The sequence below is a fragment of the Strongylocentrotus purpuratus genome, unplaced genomic scaffold (genome assembly GCF_000002235.5).
Source record: "Strongylocentrotus purpuratus isolate Spur 01 unplaced genomic scaffold, Spur_5.0 spur5_scaffold_6, whole genome shotgun sequence".
Lineage (NCBI taxonomy): Eukaryota > Metazoa > Echinodermata > Echinoidea > Camarodonta > Strongylocentrotidae > Strongylocentrotus > Strongylocentrotus purpuratus.
This window is the reverse complement of record NW_022145612.1, coordinates 13,444,380-13,468,437: the sequence shown is the minus strand read 5'-3', so window position 1 is coordinate 13,468,437 and position 24,058 is coordinate 13,444,380. Positions and strand designations below refer to the sequence as shown.

Below are 24,058 nucleotides of genomic sequence, written 5' to 3'. Positions count from 1 at the left end.
AGCTATTCATTATGCTTAGAAAAAGGGCACGATTTGATTTCTAAAAATGTGAAATATATTGGTAGTATATGATAATTTTGCAAAGTATTATATTATTCTATTTTAAACAAACAATACTTGAGGAAAAAGTATTGAAAAAGTTCGACCAAAAATATCATCATGTCATACTGTTGTAATTCATCACAAATGACATTTTACAGCAAATAGGCCTATACTTCATCCTTCTTGTTGACTGACGCAAATGGTTCAATGTTACATTATTTTCGTCATATTTAGTCATATATAATATTATTTTCGTCATAACATTACATAGTATAGTGTAAATTATATTTAAAGTGAGTTGCATGGAGCGTGCATGGTCAAGACATTAAGGGGTAACGATATCTGGGGAGGGGGAGGGGGGGGGGGGGGTGGCACTGCAGCAACTCGATTAATGAAAGTGATTAGAGGGGATCAGAAAGTGAAAGGAATAGCGTCTTCTTTTCAGTCCCGTTCCGCTTTCGATTCCCTTCTCTCTGTCTCCCTCTTTTCGTGATTTGATGGGGGAACGTTTACCACCCCCCCCCCCCTCCCTGCAACTTCCTGCTACAGTTGTCGTTATCTTTATCAAGACCGCAACTCTAAAGATAAAACAAAGTCAAAATATAACCGTTTTTCAACACTGTACTTCCCTATAATCTAAACATATTTAGGTTCAACAGATACATGACACCCAACTAACTGAGTATCCACCGTAAATTACGTTTTCAAACCCCGCGTTTCCGATATCGGCTATATTTAGGTTAATACAAACAAATTTGACACATTTAGTCTTTCGCCAGATAACTAGTCAAAAGAAAAACTCAGATTAAAATATATCGGAAAGTTACGATACCTGAAATGTATTAGTGTGTGACATTCTTTTTCTCCCGCAGATGATCTTTTTAATTGCAGTTTTCAACAGACTTTTATTTATGGCATATCAATAAGTCTTTGAAATGTTAATAAGATACGAGCCATTACGAAAGATCTCAAAACATTGTACATTATATCGAAGCTGCCCTTGAGCGATACTATAGATTTTCATTCAGAAATTTTGTGGATAACAACCGAAAGAGCCGAATGTGATAAAACAAACCTTTCATACTATTATTGTAGAATAATTTGTCCATCATACGTGTGCGAACATAAGTGTCTACTAAATAAACCGAACATGGTTTCGGCATGCGTGTATGTATAGGCAATACAATTATGGTGTATTGAAATTGCTCTCGAGATTTTTTCTTGAATGTTTTTTTTTTGTTTTACTAGTGTTGTACAACGAATTAATGAAAATCATTGAGATATAGAACGGAAGATTATATGAGGATTAAAAGTATATAGGCTACAGAAAGTGAGTGTTGCTCCTATTATGAAAGTGGTTGAAAATGTAGGATTATTCAACAATGCACGACATGCTAATAATGATTTCAATTTATAGAGTGCAGCTATACAGTGCGTCCCAGAAAAAAATGAAATCGAAATGTATCGATGTTTTATCATAACTTAAGCACAATCATAATTAATACAGGACACATATTTGTAAAGCTTATAGATCCTCTTAAATATTTTGATGCAACTCATATGATGCATATGTCACGCATGAGTGATTACAAATAATTTGAAGGAAGGGTACTAAAAAGTCATTTGGCGAACGGTATCTGAATTTTAAAGAGAAAATCACATTTCTAGACAGTTCATTTTTCTGCCCTTTCATAACTATGACACCTCATTCAGGAAAAATTAGCCAGGAATAACAAAATTCTGTTTGTTTAAAGTAATGTTTCATTTCCAAATTGTTATTAAACGAATTCGTTTTCACTGGCTGCCTGCCGTAGCAACAAACAGAGTTGACAAAAGACTTAACTCCGTTTCGTTGACGATCAGCCATGCATGAAGTCTTTTGTCTTCTTTGTTTGTGTTTAGGGCAGGCAGCCAATCGAACGGATTCTTTCAATAACATTTTTGCATAATCATCCTGTTATGTCTCAAACCATTCACATTTGGATACCATGGAATGATTGCAAATCTCACGAATAACGAATGACCATAGGATTAGTGTAAGATCTGAAAGAAAATGACAAAGAAAAATTGTTGGTTCATACATAATAAGATGATCTGTTGAAACACAAACATCGACGTCCTAACTGTGAAGGTTCTGGTATGTCTCTGTATTTACACGTTAACAGGCTCTTGAAGACCATTCTAAAATGGGGATGTTTCCATCCGTAAACCAAAGGATTTAAGGCCGGTGTCGCTACAAAGAGAACAAAGACCCACGGAAGAGTGAAAGCACTACACTTCGTCAGTATTGCGATGGCATAAGGTAGCATCAGAACGATATGTACACAGACGATTATGAAGAGACTTCTGGTGATGTCCATTTGTACTTTTCGGATCCGTTTTTCAGGTGATGTTCGAGTGCGCGGACTGTTGGATTTTACTTGTGTCCTCGGGGCATCACGGCTTCGCTCATCGGCATCCTGAGGCATCCTTTCTGTATCACCTGATGGCGGGATGTCTTTGGTTGCTACAGAGGTGGGATTGCCTTGATTAGTCGCAGGGCCAGCGTCACCATCATTTGAACTTGGATGAAATCGCATCTGAACTGTCTTTAATCGCTTTGTATTGTGCCTTCGAACATGTCGGTAAATCAAGGCGTATGCCACAAGGGTGACAATGAACGTTGGTATCAAAAGCAAAAGACCCCCGATATATTTAACGATGGAAAAGTTTTCTCCCCTTGTATCATGGAAGCAAACTCTGTATTTTCTAGAGTAACCGTATTGCCCTGAATCACTGATGGCAAAAGTCACGCCAATTAAAATAGTTGGGTAAACCCAAGACAGAGCCAACATCAATGCAATAAATCTTCGCCTGTAAACTTTCTGATACGTGGCAAGAGATTTCGTGACTATGAAATATCGGTTGATTGCGATGAGAGAGAGGGAGAAAATGCAAGTCCCCAAGCCTAATAGGAGGGTGTGTGAAACACCCAAGCACAACCAGTCCGGCAGAGGTCGGTCTTCCCCTCTATACAGCCCTGTGTAGACATTGAAGGAAAGCACGACGCAACTTAGAAGATCCGAGAGACTGAGATTCACCACAAAGGCATTCGTGGTCGTACGGAGTTTGCGAGACACCAACACGGCAATGATGACCAGCGCATTGCCACATGTACCCGTGACTGCGATGAGCGTTACAATGGAGTTGACAATCAAGCGGTGATTGTAGTTGTCAAACATAAATTCTTTACTACTGTTCGAAGTGCAGCATTTTATACAATCCGGTCCATTTTTCAAAGAGGACTCCATTTTAGGTAATTTTACAACCGACTCTTTGCAAAGCGTATATGATGTGACTGAACATCAATGAGAAACTAAATAACGGTGGTACATGGTGACACGCATCCAATAAGTAAATACAAAAGAAATCATACCCCTTCTACTTTCAATTTATTGGAATCCTTCCGAAACCAAAAACTGTGGTTAACTGAGCTTCCTTGTATTTTCGAGCTCGAGACAGGTATGAATGACTTGTAGTTTTTTCTTCAACATGGGCGGTTCCAGGAAAAATAAAATACTCCGAAGGGGGTTTTGTTGTTGTTGTGTACTAAAAGTATGCAAATTTAGTTTCAAAAGAGGGGTGGGGGTTACCAATTATGCCCCCTTCCACCCCCCCCCCCCAAAAAAAAAATAATAAAAAATAATAATAAAAAAAAATAAAAATAATAATAATAATAAAAAATGTAATAATAAAAATTTAAAAAAATAAAATAAAAAATCAGATTTCAGATAGGCGTTGCTGAGATTTGCTGTTCAATCTGTGATGCTTCGTATGTTTGGGTTATCTATTCCTGTTGATTATATCAGTTTGAAACCTCTTACCGACACAATCTTTAAGAAAATAGTTAACTCCTTACATGGCGAGGGGGCAAGAGAAAGAGAGATATGGAAGGAGTAAGGAAGAGAAAAAAGAAAACGCATACAAATCTGCCCACAACCAATCCCCCCCCCCTCCCCCCTCCTCACCACGTCTTTTACGTTTTCATTTCAATTCCCTGTTCTTCATTTGCCTAGATATCCTCTCCATGATTGGACGGGCCAATAAACAAACCATGTCTCACTCTGTCTCTCGTATTTCCTCTGCTCTTTCCTCTTTCACTTCCCCCTTTCTTTTCTTTTCAAGTAGTTCACTCTCATATACAAGATCAATCTAGCCCAAACAGAGCCTAAGTCCTTTCAAATAAAGTTTTCAAGAGAACCATTAAAGTCGGTGAAACAGATCACAAAGGTCTTGAAGAAATTAAACATCTAATGACAATTATTATTCCTGTCTAATAGAGACAAAATCAACAACTATATCACGCCATAACCTTGCTATTTACTGATTAAGTTGGACTTTGGATACCCTGAATCTTCGACGTTACCCCTATGTAGATTCCTTGTGTCTTTCATGTTCCTTTGATTGTAACCAGTTTAATTTTTTTTTTTTCTTTTCTTAAATCCTAAAAACATATGTCAAGTTATTTTTGGTTAATTTCATTTTCAACATTGTGTTTAATACCATCAACATAACTTTAAGCCCCAATATAGTGTTGGTAGCGCCAAAATTTCACGTATATTGTATAATAATATGAAAGAGGATGTCATTTAAGACACATTTCTGCAAAGATTTCCCCTCCAAAATGTCGGTTTAAAAACATATAATGATAAAAGAATACATAATTTGGATTTTCTTTCCTTAACCAAATTTTGTATTCTTTCATCAATATTCAACCTCAGACAAATTTGTTTTGAAAATGCATGCAGAAAAGTGTCTCAAAATTAATGACATCCTCTTTCACTTTATGAAACAATTTAATTGAAACTTTGCCATCAAATTGTTAGGGCTCCTAACACTTTAATGCTTTAAGCTATTAAAGGCTTATAAGGGTGTTTCTTTGGTGGAAAATAATAATTTAGAAAATAAAATTTACACCAAAATTGTTGAATTGATAGGCTATAACATCACAGCCCAAGACCAATATAGCACTCACTGCCAGTCTCATCTCATCATTTGAAGGAAACAAAAATCCAGGCATCTTTAGTTCTCTAAATTCCTCAAACTTGTCGATCTGTTTCTCCTACTTTTCCATTAGGGTATGTCATGTTCTCTTTAAGAATATGCAAAGTGAGGAAGATATAGGTAACAATCACTGTCACACGTCTCTCATCCTTTTCTCTCAAAAGTAAACACAGACAGTCAATTTGTTCAGATATTTAGGTCCTCTGGTATTTAATACAATATCAATATCAAATCTGTGTGCAGTCAAGAATACAGTCAGCGCTCTCACATAGGTATGCTATCAAATTCTGTCTCCTTGCTTCTACCTCAAATTAAAACAGGTTCTTGTAGAGAAGCAAACTGCAAGGAATCTGTGATCTTATAGAGCTAGGCCTGAGCTTCTGTACAAATGGCTTGTTTGTATCTCAATTAAATTGATGTCAAAATCGTTTGAGCTTCTGTACAAATGGCTTGTTTGTATCTCAATTAAATGGAAGTCAAAATCGTTTGTACACTTGTTCTTCTTGTTCAGAGCCGATAAATATGGAATAAGGTGTTAGGATTATCCGGTATCTTAATTAATTTCTTATATCACATCTTCCCGCCCATCAGGAGGCCATCATTCGATCAAAGCTCCCTTTCAATTTACTATCCCTGGTAACGATTGACATTACTATTTTATTTCTAAAAAGGCGTGCACAAATCTTTGCTTGTACATGCATTTACTCAATTTTCAAATGTACAGTTTCTCCTCCGATTGACCTCTGCATTGAAGAATCGATTGGCCAAAAATAAAACACAATTACAAAACACTATGAAGCCATATATGGTCTGTTGGGAGCTAAAAGGTATTAGCTCAATGTAGGGTACATGTCTTAATGCCCTTCTGGCTCTCAACAGATGATATTTGTTAAGAATTTAAGATCATTCTAAAGCAGAAGCTCCTGAGATGATCTCCACCAGTTCCCTGGTGATGACGGCTTGTCTGGTACGGTTGTACTTCAGTGTCAGCTTGTCAATCATTTCACCTGTGAGTGAGAGAGTGAACAGAGAATAGGAGACAAATTAAAAATGAAGTGCAAGGCTACATGGATTCACGACAGGACATACATGGGGAACAGCAAAACCATTAACAACTGCAAATTAAGAAATCATTTTGATGTGACTCCCAGTATTGAACACAGACATCTTGCTTGATCCCATTCTTTCCTTATCATTTAATAATAAGCAACCATCCAATTGATCGAATCCCATAAAGCATTTTGCATAAGGCAGGCCCAGAATATAACTATGTAATGTATTTCATGATCATAACTGCAACTCAATATCAAATGGACACAATGAAGGAAATAAATAGACATGTAATACATATCAGATAATTACGACAGATTAAATCAATGATTAATTGGAAGAATACATTTGACCAGGCATTTATTATCCTTAATGCGTAACTGGTCATTACATAACTAATGACTGGTCGTTATCATTTTCTAATGACAGACTTAAGTCAGTCAACTCTTGGTCTATAGAATTAGGGATGAGGGGGACTCATAACACGACAATGATATTCATCATTCTATATGAAAATATAATACACACCATATATTAAGGCACTGGCATAATTATCCACTCCGGATACCTTTGAAACAGTCTTAATATGCCCAGCTCTACCTCAGGTATCAGACTGTTCTAAAGGTACCTAGAGTGGACACTACTAACACCCTACCTGTTGTATATCATTTAAATACTGGCCTGCTGTTCACCTAGAGCGGACAATAGGAACTTTTAGATTTACACGACGAGAACGTGGACCGCCACATGTGGCATCCTTTTAAGGTAATGTGACGTCCCTTTAAGGCACTGCCGGGCACGGCCCAGTGTCTTAACACAATGTCACATGCTGCAGTCCACGTTCTCGTCGTGTAAATCTAAAAGTCCCTATTACTAACACCCTACCTGATGTGCATCATTTATAATATACTGACCTGCATTCTTTGTGGCATTGTCCATGGCAGTCATCCTAGAGCTCTGTTCACTGCAGTTTGCGTCCATCATGCATGTGTAGAGGACACTAGCCAGCTGGAATTCACTGTAGTTCCTCAAGATGTCTGCATCAATGTCATCATATACGCTCATCTTCTCTGTAAGTGGTAAGGTCATAAAAACAATGTTGAGGTCAGATAATACATGGAAGATAAGATATGGAAAAGGGCTAAGTGGTTTTCAGAATAACCTGACCCTTTTAGGCTTGAAGCAGAAACTGATAAATCCCCATCTAACAAAATGGGAATATCATGCACACTATACCACACTAAACAGTATGGTTTAAATCTTGAACATCAGACTATTATTTACAGTAGGACGTGGAGATATATGAAAACGAAATAATCCTACCTGCTGTACTCAGTGTATCAAACGGAATAACAGGCTGCCTTTTAGTGTTGTATGCTACAACAGATCTGGAAGAAAAATAGAAAAAAAGAGAGGATAGAAAATATATTAGTTCTGCAATGCAATACAATATATCAGTTTGAATTTTAGTGTTAAAATAGCTCAAATTGAAAATTCAAACCTAGGAGGATGTACAATGGTCAGGGTACAAGGAGGTAATGATTTGACTAAGGCCAAGATCGTACAGTATCAGTTTTGCAGACTTATTGGCATTCATCACTGAGATGTCACCTGCAACAGTGATACTTCTACATTAAAGTCAAAAGAGTGATATATGGTTTTATATACCTCTCTTTAAATATCTAGCCATCTAGGAGTCTTGATTTTAGCTATGCCCGCCTACCGGTTAATATTCTTTAAAAAGATGCCTGCAAGCCCACCTACCAGTCAAGTCTTTTTAAAGATGCCAGTTGCCCCAGGTAACAGGTCGTATAGATAAATTGTGCTCAGATCCCGATCGCTTTACATGTAAAAAGTTTCTTTGTGCAAGTGTTGATACAGAATACACTACAGTGCAGTGTGTGTGCGATTCCTGAATGATCTTAACATTCAAGCTACTTTCTAGCAAAGATCTACAGACAGTGTCTCAGGTTTTCTGTGATGTTTTAACCAGTCTTTACTCAAGAAAAGGATAAGGTAAGAAATCTTTGTAGTTCTTTTTGTGAATTTGATATTTAAAAGATATATCGACTGCTTTAATATTCGAAGCACTCATAGCAGTCAATATATCTATTATAGGTATCAAGGATACTCAACCGGCCCCTAAAATTTGGCTCAGACATGACACAGTAAAGCACCTCATATAACTGCAATGGCAAAATAAAGAGTTTGCATGTATATGTAAACACATGGCAAATAGGGGGTATAAGAAAAGAAGAAGAATAATTGCAGATAATAAAGGCCCCTCAGCATTCTTACTTAACTTTGGGTTATAAGATACATAAATATAAGGCAAAGTGTAATATTTTGCCACATTTTTTGTTTGTTGATATGGTCTATTGTATCATCACATATGAACATATGTAAGCGAGTAATGAAGTGGGAAACCAACCTGAAGTTGTTGAAGATGACCTCTGCGGTGTCAAACTCGTAGCCAGAATCCAGGATAGCACTGGCAACCATGGATGCCTCAGTGAAGCTAGGGGGTTTCCTCCCGTAATCATTCACCGCGAACAGAATATTGTCTCTGTGTGTTCTGCAAGAAAAAAAAAGAAATAAAGAATTGTGTTCAACTAAAAGCTTCTTTCTATGGAATATTCTTGCTTAGAATAGCAATCAGTCTGTCTGCATGGTGGTTTTCAATTGCAAGCTTCTACGGAGTATTCTTGTGTCATGTCTACTGCCTATATATTTTGGCAAATACATAGTTTATCATAAATAATCGGTCTTGTTGAAGTAGGTGCCTTCAAAGGTTTGCTAGTATAGCAGTGTTTGCTGCTTTGTTTTTCAAAGCCCTATACATTAATTTGAAGCAAAATAGCTCACCAACAAATTAAGACCATCTGCAAAGAGCCAGAAGTGTGTAACTCATATACTTTGACATAGCGCTAATGCCCTTCTGGCTCACGAGAGAGGATGTATTTTACCAGGACTGGATGTGTATGTCAGTAATGCCTTTCGTACACTTACAAGTTTTCCTTTGCAAATATTCTTGTTCATAAAAGTTATAAGAACTGCAAAGAAAGTGAGCTAACCTCTGTAGTTGCAACCTGGCTTTGTCTCCTATGACTCCGATTTTGATATTGGCATTGTCACCCTGTTCCAGGATGTATGCTTTGACTGCCTTGGTGACATTAGAGTGGATACCACCACAGAGACCTCGGTCGCTGGACAGTGCTATCACCAAGTGGTTCTCCTTCTCCATGGGTGGCTCAATCTCTGCTTTCTCATACAGAGCTGTCAGGTCATAAAACAAATGAAATTAAATGAATAATTAAATTGTATGACAGATACCACTTAGTTTGATCAAGTAGCCTGAAACGAGACCCCAATTTAAAAAAAAAAGCATTATTCTTGTTGTATTCTTTAAACCGAGTTATCATACTTCACATTGTTTCATACTTTTCTTGTGATACTGCCAATTTACTTAACTTTGAAAATCTAAACAAGTTCCAAAAGACCTGTACTTCACAAAAAACATTTCAGTAATTATTTTTTATTCAGTTTATCATGTGATATCGCTGATTTGCTTTGCTTTGCTTAGAGAGGGATTAGAATACATTGTAAGATCGTTGCAGAACTTGCAAGGCACAGATAATAATAATTTGATAAATATCAAAGTAGCAAAACTTTGGGAATTCCTGTCATAGAACAGTGCATTCTTATGGTAAAATAAATAACCAGACAAATAACCCCGACCCATTTTTGACACAGTGATTATTTATGTATTCTCGAACAAACAAGATGTTCCCAAAATAATTTCAGGAAATACAATATATTATGCCATTCATTGAAAAAACTTTGAGATGTTTATGCAAGAGAACGCAACACAATCCCTGAGGAATAGCTTGTCTTTATGGCTGATTGCTATACAGATAGATATTATTAATAATATATTAACTCCTTTAGCTTCTCCCAAACAGTTATCAGTTCAGAAAAATCAAATACCTGTTGCACCAACTCCATATGACCTTGCCGACTTCAGTTCACGTTCTGCTTTGGTATACCTTGCAGCCGCTATCATTTTCATGGACTTGGTGATTTTCTGGATGTTTGTGACCGACTTGATTCGGTTTGCCACTGCAGGGGAAAGGAACGTTTAAGGGTCATAAACTCATAACATGAAGAGGCCTTTTCATAATACTATTCCAGATCATGCAAACACTTCATATTCTAAACTGCTATGCCTTCTAATATCTATTGCTTCACTTTTATAGTTTTCATTCATTACAAGACCATCATTCAAGTAACATTTAGCTTATTTTTCTTTGTAACTTTTTATTTGAAATTGTCTCTATTTTGTTCAATGGCAGATCAAAATTTACATTCTATAATTGACAACTTCCATAGTACTTTACAAATTCAACATCGATTGCACAACATGTATTAGAGTTAATGCTAGAGAATAGTGTACCTGGTACTTACAAAGTTTGAGGGTCGCCATAGCTGTAAATGAGCTGTAAACAAAAGAAAAGGAGAATATGAACATGTATATAAAGTCATACAATGATCCAAACTTTTATGAATAATATACGTTGCCAAGTTGACTTTACCTTGACCACATAATACATATCTCCTGTTCACTACAAATCTGTCACATTTGAAAAAAAATTCAGCTAGGGACAATATCCTTTAAAAAAAAGACCTTCTGTATCTCAGATCAGCCAATTTCCTTTCAAGATCATCTCACCACATTCTCTGAACCAATTCAGTTAATCTACAGCCAAATTTGAAGGTGGCCCAAACATTGTGGAGCGTGTGTGCAGCGCTTTGTAACTGCAAGGAAAAGGCACTATATCAAATATCTTTTGGATTGGATTGGATTGAATAAAACATAAGTGTAAAATATCAAAATTGACAGAGAATGGAGCTGTATGTAATACTGACACAGCCAGGGCTCAGTACAAGTAGATCTATAACTTTCATTACATACTTCTCATTTACTGGACTGAGGAATGATAACAAAGAAAACACATATGTAGTTGAAATAGATTCAGAAACCAACTTGTGGCATGTAGTTAACAAATGCAAACCTTAATTTGAAATCCACCTGAAGAAAATTCTACTGTGAAAAAGAAGTCCAAGTAGGACATTAATTGATTAATACACATCAATTCTAAATAATTACGGTACCATGGTATTGCCGAGAGGAGCAGAAGGGCCTAGAGGGGTCATGGCCCGTATGGGAGACTATCTCCTATTTGGGAGACCGTCTTTCATTTGAGAAACTTTGGTCAAGATTTTTGATAGCCTATGATTTGGAGACAGCCTCCCATTCGGGATACCGATTTATTTGCATCACAGGGATTACCTCGGTTCAAAGTAGAAATATGTTGAGCAGGACCCTCAAGAGAAATGACCCCTTTGGCTTTTTACAGACTACTTAAAGATAAAGACCAGTTATGGTCATTCGACTGCATTGTGAAAGAAACGTTGTGGAATCGATCAGAAAAGGTTGATTATCTACATGTAGCATATAAGTATTGGTGTGTACTGCAAGGTTCTGGAATCATCAAAAATGATAAGAAATTTCGCCCAGTCTCGGTAAAGTTACAAGCACTGTACACAGAAAGATGTATATGGGACTGTGTGACATGTGCGCGACACGTGCGTTATATCTATTAGGTCCAAATAGATATAATAATGTACCAAATATAAGACAATTAGTAGGCGGTTTCTCAGCAAAATTTGTATGATCGCGTATTAGTCAAAACATATTCTTTCACATGATTGGTAATAAGAGCTTTCATTTCATTTTTTGAGAGGGAGGCGTTTCCAAAACTGGTCTTTGCCTTTAAGAATTTCCCATCAGTGAGTAGAAATTTTGGCTACGAAAAATTGCCCTTTTTGGTGTTGTTTCTTTTGTAAGTCAAATCTTTGATACAGAAGACAGTCTCTCAAATCGGCCGGTTGTGTGTCCGGACACTTAACAAAAGCAAGTCACGTTGCTATTTGATTTTACTAAAAATAAGCACAGAATTGCACTTACCATCATACAACATACTCTTCCTTTAAAATATTATTATTATCTAGATCTAGGCCTAACACAAGTCTTACTCTTAGAGGATGTATGAAATGTTGCATATAAACTTCTTCAAATTGCTGTTTTAAATCAACTGTCCGGATACACAACCTATGTTACACGACCGGGAATAGCTGTCAGGTGAGTAGATCATGAGATGAACAGAACTCTATCGAACTAGACAGTCAACTATTTACATTGTCATTAGAAAATTATTCTATTTCTACTCTACTACTCTACTAGTAGTAGGGTGTCTGATCGCGCACCCAAAGTTGTGTGCTAAAATTCTTCCCATAGAGATTGCACACATCCCTATGCAGTCTACGTGCATTGCGCGACCATGCAAAAACAGTCAAGTTTTTTTTTTTCTTCAAATCGAGATTCAAACCTTTATCTGTTGTGATCCTGAAGGTGATACTCAATAAATGAGGTGTCATATGAAAGAGCAGGTGAATTCCAATATTTCCAAAGGGGGGGTCATCTCGAAATTCTAAAAATATCTTGGTCAAAACAGCAATTTAAACATTATGTCCTGGCTAACTTTGAGGTTTGCCACTTTTGAGATATGACGCCCCGATCGATAAGTACAAGTAGTCCCAGTCCTAAGGAATTATGCGCCTATAGCTAGATCTACTCTCGCCGACTCGCCACAAGTCAACTATCGTCTCAGAGCTAAGTGTCACGCATTATGCATGACAGTCACGTATCGAGGGTCTGAAAACGCTGTCACGTTGGCAACTATTTTTGTCACGCATCAGGGCCAGACTATATCCTTGCCTGCACACTTGCGCCTTGGGTCATGAAAATGTCCCGCATAGTCAAGCTTATCTTTGAACTTGGCATCTCTGTACAGACTGTAGTCTAACGTCTATCATCTATCTAGCTAGATCTATTAAGTTTGGAGCAACTTTGAATACTATTGATGGTACAAGAATTATGATGTCTTATTCGACCATTAAATGACTTGAAATAATATCAAGATCTTACTTCCAAGTCCAACAGAATATGATACAGACTGTCCACTAACACCACACCGGCAAAGAAAATGCAAACCAACTAAAAAGTGTATTTCAGGGATTCCAGTTTTTTGTACCTAGACCTAGGGTCTATACAGATCTTAAATTCCACTCAATTAACTAATCTTTAATAAAATATTATCTCCTTAAACTATTCATATTAAAAATACATAGTTTGATTTAGTTTATTTCAGATAAAAGACCATTTAACTCACCGTCCGAGCCTGTGTCACAGAAAATTCACCGGTATTTCCACCAAGCTGAGCTCCCGGGTCGGTTTACCGTGCATGCATACATACACAGCGTACGTAAGAGTACAGTACATGCATGTGTATATCGAGCGACCTCGCACTACAGGCGCATGCTCAGTCACCCCAGTATCTGTACTAAGTCAAACAAAAGATGGCGCTAAAACAGTAGATTGGGGAGGGTTCTAAAAAAATAATGTATTTAGACGGTGTGAAAATTAACTTATTCATATTATATTATTGGGTTGTCATTTGTTAGGAAAAAAAAGAAACATTATTATGAATAAAGAAGTAAAAGCAGAAGAAGGAAAACGAGGAGGAGGAGGAGGAGGAGGAGGAGGAGGAGGAGGAGGAGAAGTGGTCGTAAAATGCCATGCAGGATGCCCTCGCCTCGGCAGGGGAGGTATTTGCTCGATTGATAAACGATATAAGAAGCATTACACTAATATGCTCGTGCAGTTTTACTATATGGTTGCGAATGATTATTGGATCCCAAATAAATCTTGAGAACTACCATCAATCATCATCATCACCACGATCATTGTCATTATCACCGACAGCCCCACCGTCACCGTCACCACAACCACCACCACTACCACCACAACCACCACCCCACTATCAATATCATCTATAATCATCATCATTATCATCAGCATCAGCACTTATTCTCATCATCACAGTCTATCACCATCACCATCACAACCATTTCCATCTAGAATCACCATGAAAAATCATTATTACAACACCATCTAATACCAGCACAATAAACTCGTCACAGTGTTTTATATATATGTATATATACAAATTTGGGTTACGATGAGTCATTAGACAATACAAATGATATCGACTAATTTTTAATAACACATAACGTTTAACTTCACAATGATTTTATAGAGCAATACAGTTGATAACATTTTAACAACTTGAAAATAACAATAACGAAGTAGTAGGTAAAGTAACCATAATGGTTCCATTGTCAATATAAGATTAATAAACACATGTGAGTGACCTATCCCTTGCTCATGAATATCAATTTCATGTTCATGAACAAAGTTGATAATGTGTTGACGACTTATACCATATAAAAATATTATAACAAATACAAAAAATAGTGATAACATTGCAAATCAAGAACTAATGATAAAGTAACGATAACATTCCACAAATATAATTATTATGCATATCAGCCAAAGTCTTTAGGCACTTCAAACGATTCGAGTTGTATAAATGTAGTATTTTCGTTCTGAAGACTATGACAAACCAAGTGCTTATAGGTTGACGAATACTTTGAGAATGACAGGAAGCCTAGCAAGTACAGAAATAAGATTGACAATTCAAACCAAAACTTCTTTTTCTTGATAAACTAATCCGAGTGTATTATACTTAACATTGAAAAAAGAGGGCTTTTTTCATTTCAATTTGTTTTATTTTAGGTAACAAATCACGGTCAGTACTACGATGACAAGCACGGTCTAGAAGCGATCGTGAAGGTTTATAGAGACGTAGTAATGAAGTAGCCTACTTATCAGGTTCTAAAGCGCTCAACGTCAACGAATCATATCTTGTATAAAACTCAATGATATGACTGCATCATGTCAAACAAAAGTTATAGAGCTTTTATTTAGTGCAACATCCACTCTTCACTGAACATTATATTGCAAACCAGCTAATTTAGCAATAGATCAATCTTATAATCTTGTCATTGTTCAATAATGAAAAATAAGAGTTTGTAATTTGTTTTACAGATGCACATCGTTCATACACTGTTATTTAAATATGAATAATATGTCAGGAAATTTTACTCCACTCATGAATAAATTTCAATGGAGTTCTAAAGGAAAGCAAAGATTAAAAGTGCACAATATACACTTTCCAAGGAAACAAATTTTCATGATTAAATTGTTCATGTTTCCGATTGTATTCCCTTCTAAGCGTTCAGTCATTATCTTTAACAAAATATCATTTGGTAAAGTACCTACTTTTTCTCATTGTGGCGACTTTCTTTTTTCGTCGTGTTGTCTGCTCCGACTGCTTGTTTGTATTCTTTCTCTTTCTTCTGCTCCGTCTCGCCCTCTTTCTCTGACGAACCTTTTAAAGCCTTGTTGGAGGCGTCATTCTTCTTAGCTGTAATCGAAAGTATTCCATCCGTATTAAAGCTTGTCGTCAGACCTTCTGCAGGCGTCTCTTCTGGGAGCGAGAAGCTATATTCGACGTGGCTGTGACGTTTCCAGCTGTCATCGTCACCATGTTCGTCCCGCTTCGCGTTCACGATCACCTTTCGACCATCCAGGCTGACATGAACGTTCTCGGGGTGGTAATCGATCCCCCAGTTTCAGGGAGACGTTGAATGATTTGCCAGATTGGACGATATCCTCTTTCCTGGCAACAGCACCTTCTGATGACGAGGCGTCGGTCGCGGTTGTTCCAGATTTCCACCTGTAGGCATCATCTGCTTCGCTGACGTGGTGTTCAATCAGGGAGAGGAGGTCATCAGTAAAAACAGACTTGAAGAAGTCGTCGTCGAGGAGCTGTTTCACTGGCGCACTTTCTTGTTTTCGCCTCAGAGACACAGGAGAGTACACAGGGCGATATAATCCGTGAGGAGAGCGTTCAAATTGAAGCATGTAACCCTCACAAGGATCAGCCCTCCTTTTTTCTGCAATTTCTTTTCTCACGTCGTCACCGGAACGTGATGACTCTTTGCTAGTTGGTTCGGCTGAAGACGTCGATGGCTTTGTGAGGTCAACATTTTCAGTTGGTGCAGACGCACCGGATGAATCCTCATGATCATTTGTACTTGTTTTCAATCCTTCTCCAGACGTCTTGTTGGCTTTGCTTTTCAATTCTTCTCCAGACGTCTTGTTGGCTTCGTCGAGTTTCTGCGAGTGTTGTTCAAGAAGGCAGATAACGTCGTCAGCTAAGCCAGACCTGAAGAGCTTGTCGTCTAAGAGCTGCTGGAATGGCAAACGGACGGATTCCGCTCTCGATCTCAGGGGAGTAAATACGTCACCTCTAATTCTGCCGTCTTCGCGTCCTTGCCTAGTAGCAACAGGATATTGAACTGGACGACGATATCCGAATGGAGGATGAGCGAATGGATGCATGCAACCACCATACCACGAGCCCATGTCTAACATCCAGTCATGAGACAAGACTGGTGGCTCCGAACCGTAGAATCGGCTTGGATAGTAAGGCGGACAGAAAAATGGTTCCATTTTTATCTTAATTGGGTTGAATTCAAAACTGAGATGAAAATGAACTCTGAAATGGTTTTCAAAATGATAGTACTCGCTTATGCACAGGACGTTTCTCCTTTATCGATGTGATGAATACAGGTGGAACATCTGCCTTTTATATGTTTCTCGTCAGAACGCGCAAATCCGCAAACCATTCGAGAAATCTCTGGATCTTAACTATAGTATAACACGTACTCGCTTGTGATTTATTAGTGGAGTATAGTTTGTGCAGGAACAATCCAGAACGAGCGACACTTTTCTTTCTGGTATCGCGCCATCTACGGTTACTTTACGGACATACAAAATCAATGAGTTTGCTTCTCATCTGTATAGTACAAGAGAAGTGAATATGTTATATATATATATATATATATATATATATATATATATATATATACATCATAATCAGTGGTGTTGATGCTTAGTGGGGGGGGGGGAGGGGGTGATCAAATTGCCAAGTGGCACGTAATCGAAAGAAAGAGAGAAAGAGAGAGAGAGAGAGATGAGAGAGCGAGCGGATGGCCGGATGGAGAGGGAATTAATGAGGGAAAAGGAAAAGCAACGTCAAAAGAAGATAGGCCCTCTTGACCCATCGAAGTTCGATGTCCTCCCATCCCACTTATTATAATGCTCCCCTATATACCCACTCTGCCCATCCTGCAAATATCGCAACCTGAAATGAGTGGAGTAACCATAATGGTTCCATTGTCAATATAAGATTAATAAACACATGTGAGTGACCTATCCCTTTCTCATGAATATCAATTTCATGTTCATGAATAAATTGTTAATGTGTTGACGACTTATACCATCTAGTTTAACAAATACAAAAAATAGTGATAACATTGCAAATGAATAAATTGATCATGTGGTTTATTAGTGGAGTGTAGTTAGTGCAGGAACAATCCAGAACGAGCGACACTTTTCTTGATGGTATCGCGCACATCCATACGGTTACTTTACAGACATACAAAAACAGTGTGATTGCTTCTCACCTTTACAAGAGGGGTTTATAAATCTAAATCAGTGGTGTGGATGCTGAGTGGGGGGTGGGGGTGGTCGAATACCAAGTGGCACGTAATCGAGAGAGAGAGAGCGAGAGAGAGAGAGAGAGAGAGAGAGAGAGAGAGAGAGGAAAAAGAAAAATGGGGGGATTAGGGAACAGGAAAAGCAAAGTCAAAAGAAGATAGGCCCTTCTGACCTATCGAAGTCCAATATCCTTTCACCCCAGTTATTATAAAGCTCCCCCATCATGGCTGGACCCATGATGTCATGCCGCTCATCATTCAAAAATTAACTGTAAAAAGGAGAGAGAGAGATTTTTTGATGTGAGTGATATATTTTTTAGACTTTGTCATGATATACCACCTTTGCTTATCTTCAACTGGCCCCGGGACCTAGAACTCGAACAAGATATGGAGACCGTGCCTTCAGCGTAGCTGCTCCGAGGCTTTGGAACAGGGTCCCTCTTGAGTTGCAGGAGGCTCCTTCGTTGGATTAATTTAAATCCTACCTAAGAACATTCCCTTTTAACTCTCCCTGTTAGTTCGTAGCTTTTGATGTCATGCTCTTGTTATTCACGGTACATGACATTGTAATGTAACTACCTCAATTTGAATTAGTAATGATTTGGCATAAAAGGAATTGTATTCTATTGTATTTTAATGTATCGACTGTATGTATCTGTGCTTACGTACTTTTAACTTATATAGGTTGATTTGTATTTATTATTTATAATTTGTAAATATGATACTGAATGTACTATTATCTGAGAATCGCCATTTTTTGTAAAGCGCTTAGAAAACATATTGTATTACGTCTAGTTAGCACTCTAGAAATACAATGTATTTTTTATTATTATATACGACTTGACCAATTTCGGAAGTGCCAATAAGTAAGGAACGTTATATCAATAATTATTTAAGGGTTTTTCAGTTATACTGACTACTTTGTGTAAGAACATAAAACACAACATATCCCTACTAATAGCGTTTATTCAACTAGGCGACCCAACCATTACATTAGCACTACATGGGTTAGGGTTAGATTACAAATACAAATATATTAGTATCTAAAAAGGCACCTGAAAAATGTGAAAACATTTCCAGGATTTCACATTCTTCAGGGGCGTTTAGGATATTTTTAAAATATTTTGTTCACTTGTTTTGTATGGCAGACTATTTATGATCACATGTAACATAGGGAATAGGTATGAACGTAGATTTGTCTGAAGCATCGTTGCTATCTTTGACTCCTTTTTTGCTCCTTTATTGTTTTGTTTTTATTCTAAACGGCATTAGGAGAATAGTTCCCACCATAATAAAGGTATAAGGAGAGAGAAGTGTGGAGGGGAAAATAGAAACAGAGAAAGATAGATAGATAGAGGGAAAGGGAGAGAGAGAGAGAGAATCGAATAGAGAAAGAGAGATGTTGGAAGTGGGCGGGGTGGAGAGGGGGGAGGAGAAGGGGAGGAGAAGGGGGAGGAGAAGGGGGGGGGGGAAGGAAAGGAGATGGGGGAGAAGTGGTCGTAAATTGATACGCAGGATGCCCAGGTATGGGAGGTATTTGCTCGACTGATAAAAGATGAGAAGCATAACACTTATAGTCTAATTTTGCTGGTTGCGAAAGATTAAATGGATCCCAAATCAAACTTGAGAATTTCCATAAATCATCATCATCACCAGGATCATTGTCATTTTCACCGTCAACCCCACCACCACCACCACAACCACCACCACAACCACCACCAACACTATCATCTATCATCTATCATCATCATCATCATCATCATCATCATCATCATTATCATCAGCATCAGCACATATTCTCATCATCACAGTCTATCACCATCACCATCACAACCATTTCCATCTAGAATCACCATGAAAATCATCATCATAACACCATCTAATACCAGCACAATAAACTCGTCAAATTGTTTTATATATATATATATATATATATATATATACAAATTTGGGTTACCATGATTCATTAGAAAAAAACAAATAATATTGACTTCTTTTTATTAACACTCAACGTTAAACTTCACAACGATTTTATTGAGCAATACAGTTGATAACATTTTAACAACTTGAAAATAACAATGATGAAGTATTAAGTAAAGTAACCATAATGGTTCCATGCCGATACAAGGTTTATAAACACCTGGGAGTGACTTGTTCCCTTCTCAGGAATATCAATTTCATGCTTTTGAAAAAAGTTGTCAATGTGTTGATGATTTAAACCATTTAAAAATAGTATAACAAATAAAAAAAATAGTGATAACATTGCAAATGAATAAATTGATCATAACAATTATTGTACATTCATCAATAATCATTTGTCATGTAATACATCAAGAACTAATGATAAAGTAACATTCCACATTACGAATCTTGATCAAAACAAAAAACAGACCTTAACATATTTACAAATAGCTTCTTAAAATATAAGATAGAACAAGGTCCATTCTTATTACCTATATGATACAATGATTATGTAAAATAATAATGTTATTCCTGGAATACATATAATATGGATAAAAATATAATTATTATGCATATCAGCCAAAGTCTTTAGGCACTTCAAACGATTCGAGTTGTATAAATGTAGTATTTTCGTTCTGAAGACTATGACAAACCAAGTGCTTATAGGTTGACGAATACTTTGAGAACGACAGGAAGCCTAGTACAGAAATAAGCTTGACAATTCAAACCAAAACTTCTTTGTCTTGATAAACTAATCCGAGTGTATTATACTTAACATTGAAAAAAGAGGGCTTTTTCCTTTTCGATTTGTTTTATTTTTAGGTAATAAATCAAGGTCAGTACTACGATGACAAGCACGGTCTAGAAGCGACCGTAAAGGTTTATAGAGACGTAATAATAAAGTAGCCTACTTATCAGGTTCTAAAGCGCTCAACGTCAACGAATCATATCTTGTATAAAACTCAATGATAATTATGACTGCATCATGTCAAACAAAAGTTATAGAGCTTTCATTTAGTGCAACATCCACTCTTCACTAAACATATATGGCAAACCAGCTAATTTAGCAATAGATCAATCTTATAATCTTGTCATTGTTTAATAATGAATAATAAGAGTTAATAATTTGTTTTACAGATGCACATCGTTCATACACTGTTATTTAAATATGAATAATATGTCAGGAAATTTTACTCCACTCATGATTAAATTTCAAAGGAGTTCTAAAGGAAAGCAAAGATTAAAAGTACACAATATACACTTTCCAAGGAAACAAATTTTCATGATTTAATCGTTCATGTTTCCGATTGTATTGCCTTCTAAGCGTTCAGTCATTATCTTTAACAAAATATCATTTGGTGAAGTACCTACTTTTCCTCATTGTTGTCTGCTCCGACTGCTTGTTTGTATTCTTCTTCTTTCTTCTGCTCCGTCTCGCCCTGTTTCTCTGACGAACCTTTTAAAGCCTTGTTGGAGGCGTCATCCTTCTCAGCTGTAATCGAAAGTATTCCATCCGTATTAAAGCTTGTTGTCAGACTTTCTGCAGGCGTCTCTTCTGGAAGCGAGAAGCTATATTCGACGTGGCTGTGACGTTTCCAGCTGTCATCGTCGCCGTGTTCTTCCCGCTTCGCTTTCACGATCACCTTTCGACCATCCAGGCTGACATGGACGTTCTCGGGATGGAAATCCCCGAGTTTCAGGGAGACGTTGAATGGTTTGCTAGATTGGTCGTTATCCTCTTTCCTGGCAACAGCACCTTCTGATGACGAGGCGTCGGTCGCGGTTGTTCCAGATTCCCCCCTGTAGGCATCGTCTGCTTCGCTGACGTGGTGTTCAAGCAGGGAGAGGAGGTCATCAGTAAAAACAGACTTGAAGAAGTCGTCGTCGAGGAGCTGTTTCACTGGCGCACTTCCTTGTTTTCGCCTCAGAGAAACAGGAGAGTACACAGGACGATACAATCCGTGAGGAGAGCGCTCAAATTGAAGCATGTAACCATCACAAGGGTTAGCCCTCTTCTTCTCTGCAATTTCTTTTCTCACGTCTTCACCGGAACGTGATGACTCTTTGCTAGTTGGTTCGGCTGAAGACGTCGATGGCTTTGTGAGGTCCACATTTTCAGATGATGTAGATACAACGGATGAATCCTCATTTGCACTAGTTTTCAATCCTTCTCCAGACGTCTTGTTGGCTTCGTCGAGTTTCTGCGAGTGTTGTTCAAGAAGGCAGATAACGTCGTCAGCTAAGCCAGACCCGAAGAGCTTGTCGTCAAAGAGCTGCTGGAATGGCAAACGGACGGATGCCGCTCTCGATCTCAGGGGAGTAAATACGTCACCCCTAATTATGCCGTCTTCGCGTCCTTGCCTAGTAGCAACAGGATAATGAACTTGACGATGATATCCGAATGGAGGATGAGCGAAAGGTTGCATGCGACCATCATACCACGAACCCATGTCTAACATCCAGTCATGAGACAAGACTGGTGGCTCCGAACCGTAGAATCGGCTTGGATAGTAAGGCGGACAGAAAAATGGTTCCATTTTGTTCTTAAATCGAGTTGAATTCAAAACTGAGATGAAAATGAACTCTGAAGTGGTTTTCAAAATGTTAGGAACTCTCTTATGCACAGGATGTTTCTCCTTTATCGATGTGATGAATCCAGGTGGAACATCTGCCTTTTATATGTTTCTCGTCAGAACGCGCGAATCCGCAAACCATTCGAGAAATCTCTCGATCTTAACTATAGTATAACACGTACACGCTTGTTGTTTATTAGTGGAGTGTAGTTTGTGCAGGAACAATCCAGAATGAGCGACACTTTTCTTACTGGTATCGCGCCATCTACGGTTACTGTCTTTACAGACATACAAAATCAGTGAGTTTGCTTCTCATCTGTATAAGTGAATATGTTATATATATATATATATATATATATATATATATATATATATATAATATACATCATAATCAGTGGTGTTGATGCTTATTGGGGGGGGGGAGGGGGTAATCAAATTGCCAAGTGGCACGTAATCGAAAGAAAGAGAGAAAGAGAGAGAGAGAGAGAGAGAGAGAGAGAGAGAGAGAGAGAGATGATAGAGCGAGCGGATGGCCGGATGGAGAGGGAATTAATGAGGGAAAAGGTAAAGCAACGTCAGAAGAAGATAGGCCCTCTTGACCCATCGAAGTCCGATGTCCTCCCATCACAGTTATTATAATGCTCCCCCATAATATACCCACTCTGCCCATCTTGCAAATACTGCAACCTGAAATGAGTGGAGATTCCAACTTCAACTGCAATTTCAGCGAAAGTAGTACCTAATTCAATAAACATATTCCATTGATACAATGATATTTCAGATATGTAACATTAATAAAAACTAGTGAGAGAGTATCTGTTCATGTGAGTGATATTGTTTAGACTAGGCGCATTGTCATGATAGGACTTGAACAATTACGAACATGCCAATAAGTAAGGAACGTTATCTCAATTGTCTAAGGATTTTCAGTTATACAGAAGCGGATCGAGAGGGGGGTTGGGGGGGGGGGGGGGGGGGGGGGGGGGGGGGGGGGGGTTGCAACCCCCCCCCCCAAAAAAAAAAAAAAAATCCGGGGACCATTTTTTTAAATCTTATCTTTTTTTTAAAACTTGTAATTTTATTCTATTTCTATGTATTTATTTCATTTATTATTATTATTATTATTATTATTATTATTATTATTATTATTATTATTATTTATTATTATTATTATTTCTTTTTGGGGGGGAGGGGGGGGGGGGGGGTTGGGCGAACAAATGTCACAGAGTCCCTTGCCCCCCCCCCCCATCAGCTTTTTTGAGGACACGGGCCACCGCCAAAGTGACAAGCTAGGCCAGCGTTGCCGATTCTCATCCCCAAAATCCCCACATTAAAAAAAAAAAAAAAAAAAAAGGAAAAAAAAAAGAGAAAAAGAAAGAAAAAAGAACGCACGCTGGAGAGAAACCCTTTCAAGTGCAAATATTGTGAGAAGATATTCAACTCATCTGGTAACTTAACCAAACACATGATAACTCTGGATATAACTGTGTATTTAACTGTTACTTGATTTAAAAAGACGTTATCATGCACTGCTTTTTATGGTCTCCATTGTGTTAATAGATGCCAGGAAAACATCACTTACAGGGTTCAAATAAACACCCCCCAAAAAATCGGCTCGCCGCTTCGCGGCTCGTGGACGATGCTCCGCATCGTCATTATTGGTCAACCCCCCCCCCCCTGAGCAAAAAGCTAGATCCGCCCCTGATTATATTTACTGTGTAGAAACACAACAGGTCTATACCCCCACCAATATTGTTTGTCCACAGGGTGACCAGCAACTATTGGCACTATATAGGTAA

The 24,058-nt window shown here is 37.9% G+C and overlaps 2 protein-coding genes across 5 annotated transcripts; both read right to left on the bottom strand.

Annotated features, from left to right (window-relative positions):
* Positions 1-5,270: 5,270 nt before the first annotated feature.
* Positions 5,271-13,504, bottom strand: LOC579085 (ATP synthase subunit gamma, mitochondrial). Its single transcript, XM_779219.5, has 8 exons — positions 13,428-13,504; positions 10,600-10,631; positions 10,123-10,254; positions 9,210-9,411; positions 8,567-8,710; positions 7,459-7,523; positions 7,050-7,205; positions 5,271-6,092 (listed from the first exon to the last, which is right to left on the bottom strand). Exons 2-8 carry the CDS (start codon positions 10,616-10,618, stop codon positions 5,989-5,991), a joined length of 822 nt encoding a protein of 273 aa, XP_784312.1. The 5' UTR covers positions 10,619-10,631; positions 13,428-13,504; the 3' UTR covers positions 5,271-5,988.
* A 794-nt stretch (positions 13,505-14,298) lies between these two features.
* Positions 14,299-22,355, bottom strand: LOC115919133. 4 transcript variants are annotated; one of them, XM_030971992.1, is made up of 2 exons: positions 16,330-16,805; positions 14,299-16,293 (listed from the first exon to the last, which is right to left on the bottom strand). In XM_030971992.1, the coding sequence occupies exons 1-2, from the start codon at positions 16,673-16,675 to the stop codon at positions 15,701-15,703; spliced, it is 939 nt and encodes a 312-aa protein (XP_030827852.1). In that variant the 5' UTR covers positions 16,676-16,805; the 3' UTR covers positions 14,299-15,700. The 4 variants fall into 4 exon arrangements, with proteins under 4 accessions (XP_030827852.1, XP_030827848.1, XP_030827849.1 ...); XM_030971988.1 differs by lacking the exon at positions 16,330-16,805 and adding an exon at positions 21,054-22,354 and having other exon boundaries at positions 14,312-15,435; XM_030971989.1 differs by adding an exon at positions 21,845-22,355 and having other exon boundaries at positions 14,326-16,332.
* Positions 22,356-24,058: the final 1,703 nt, after the last annotated feature.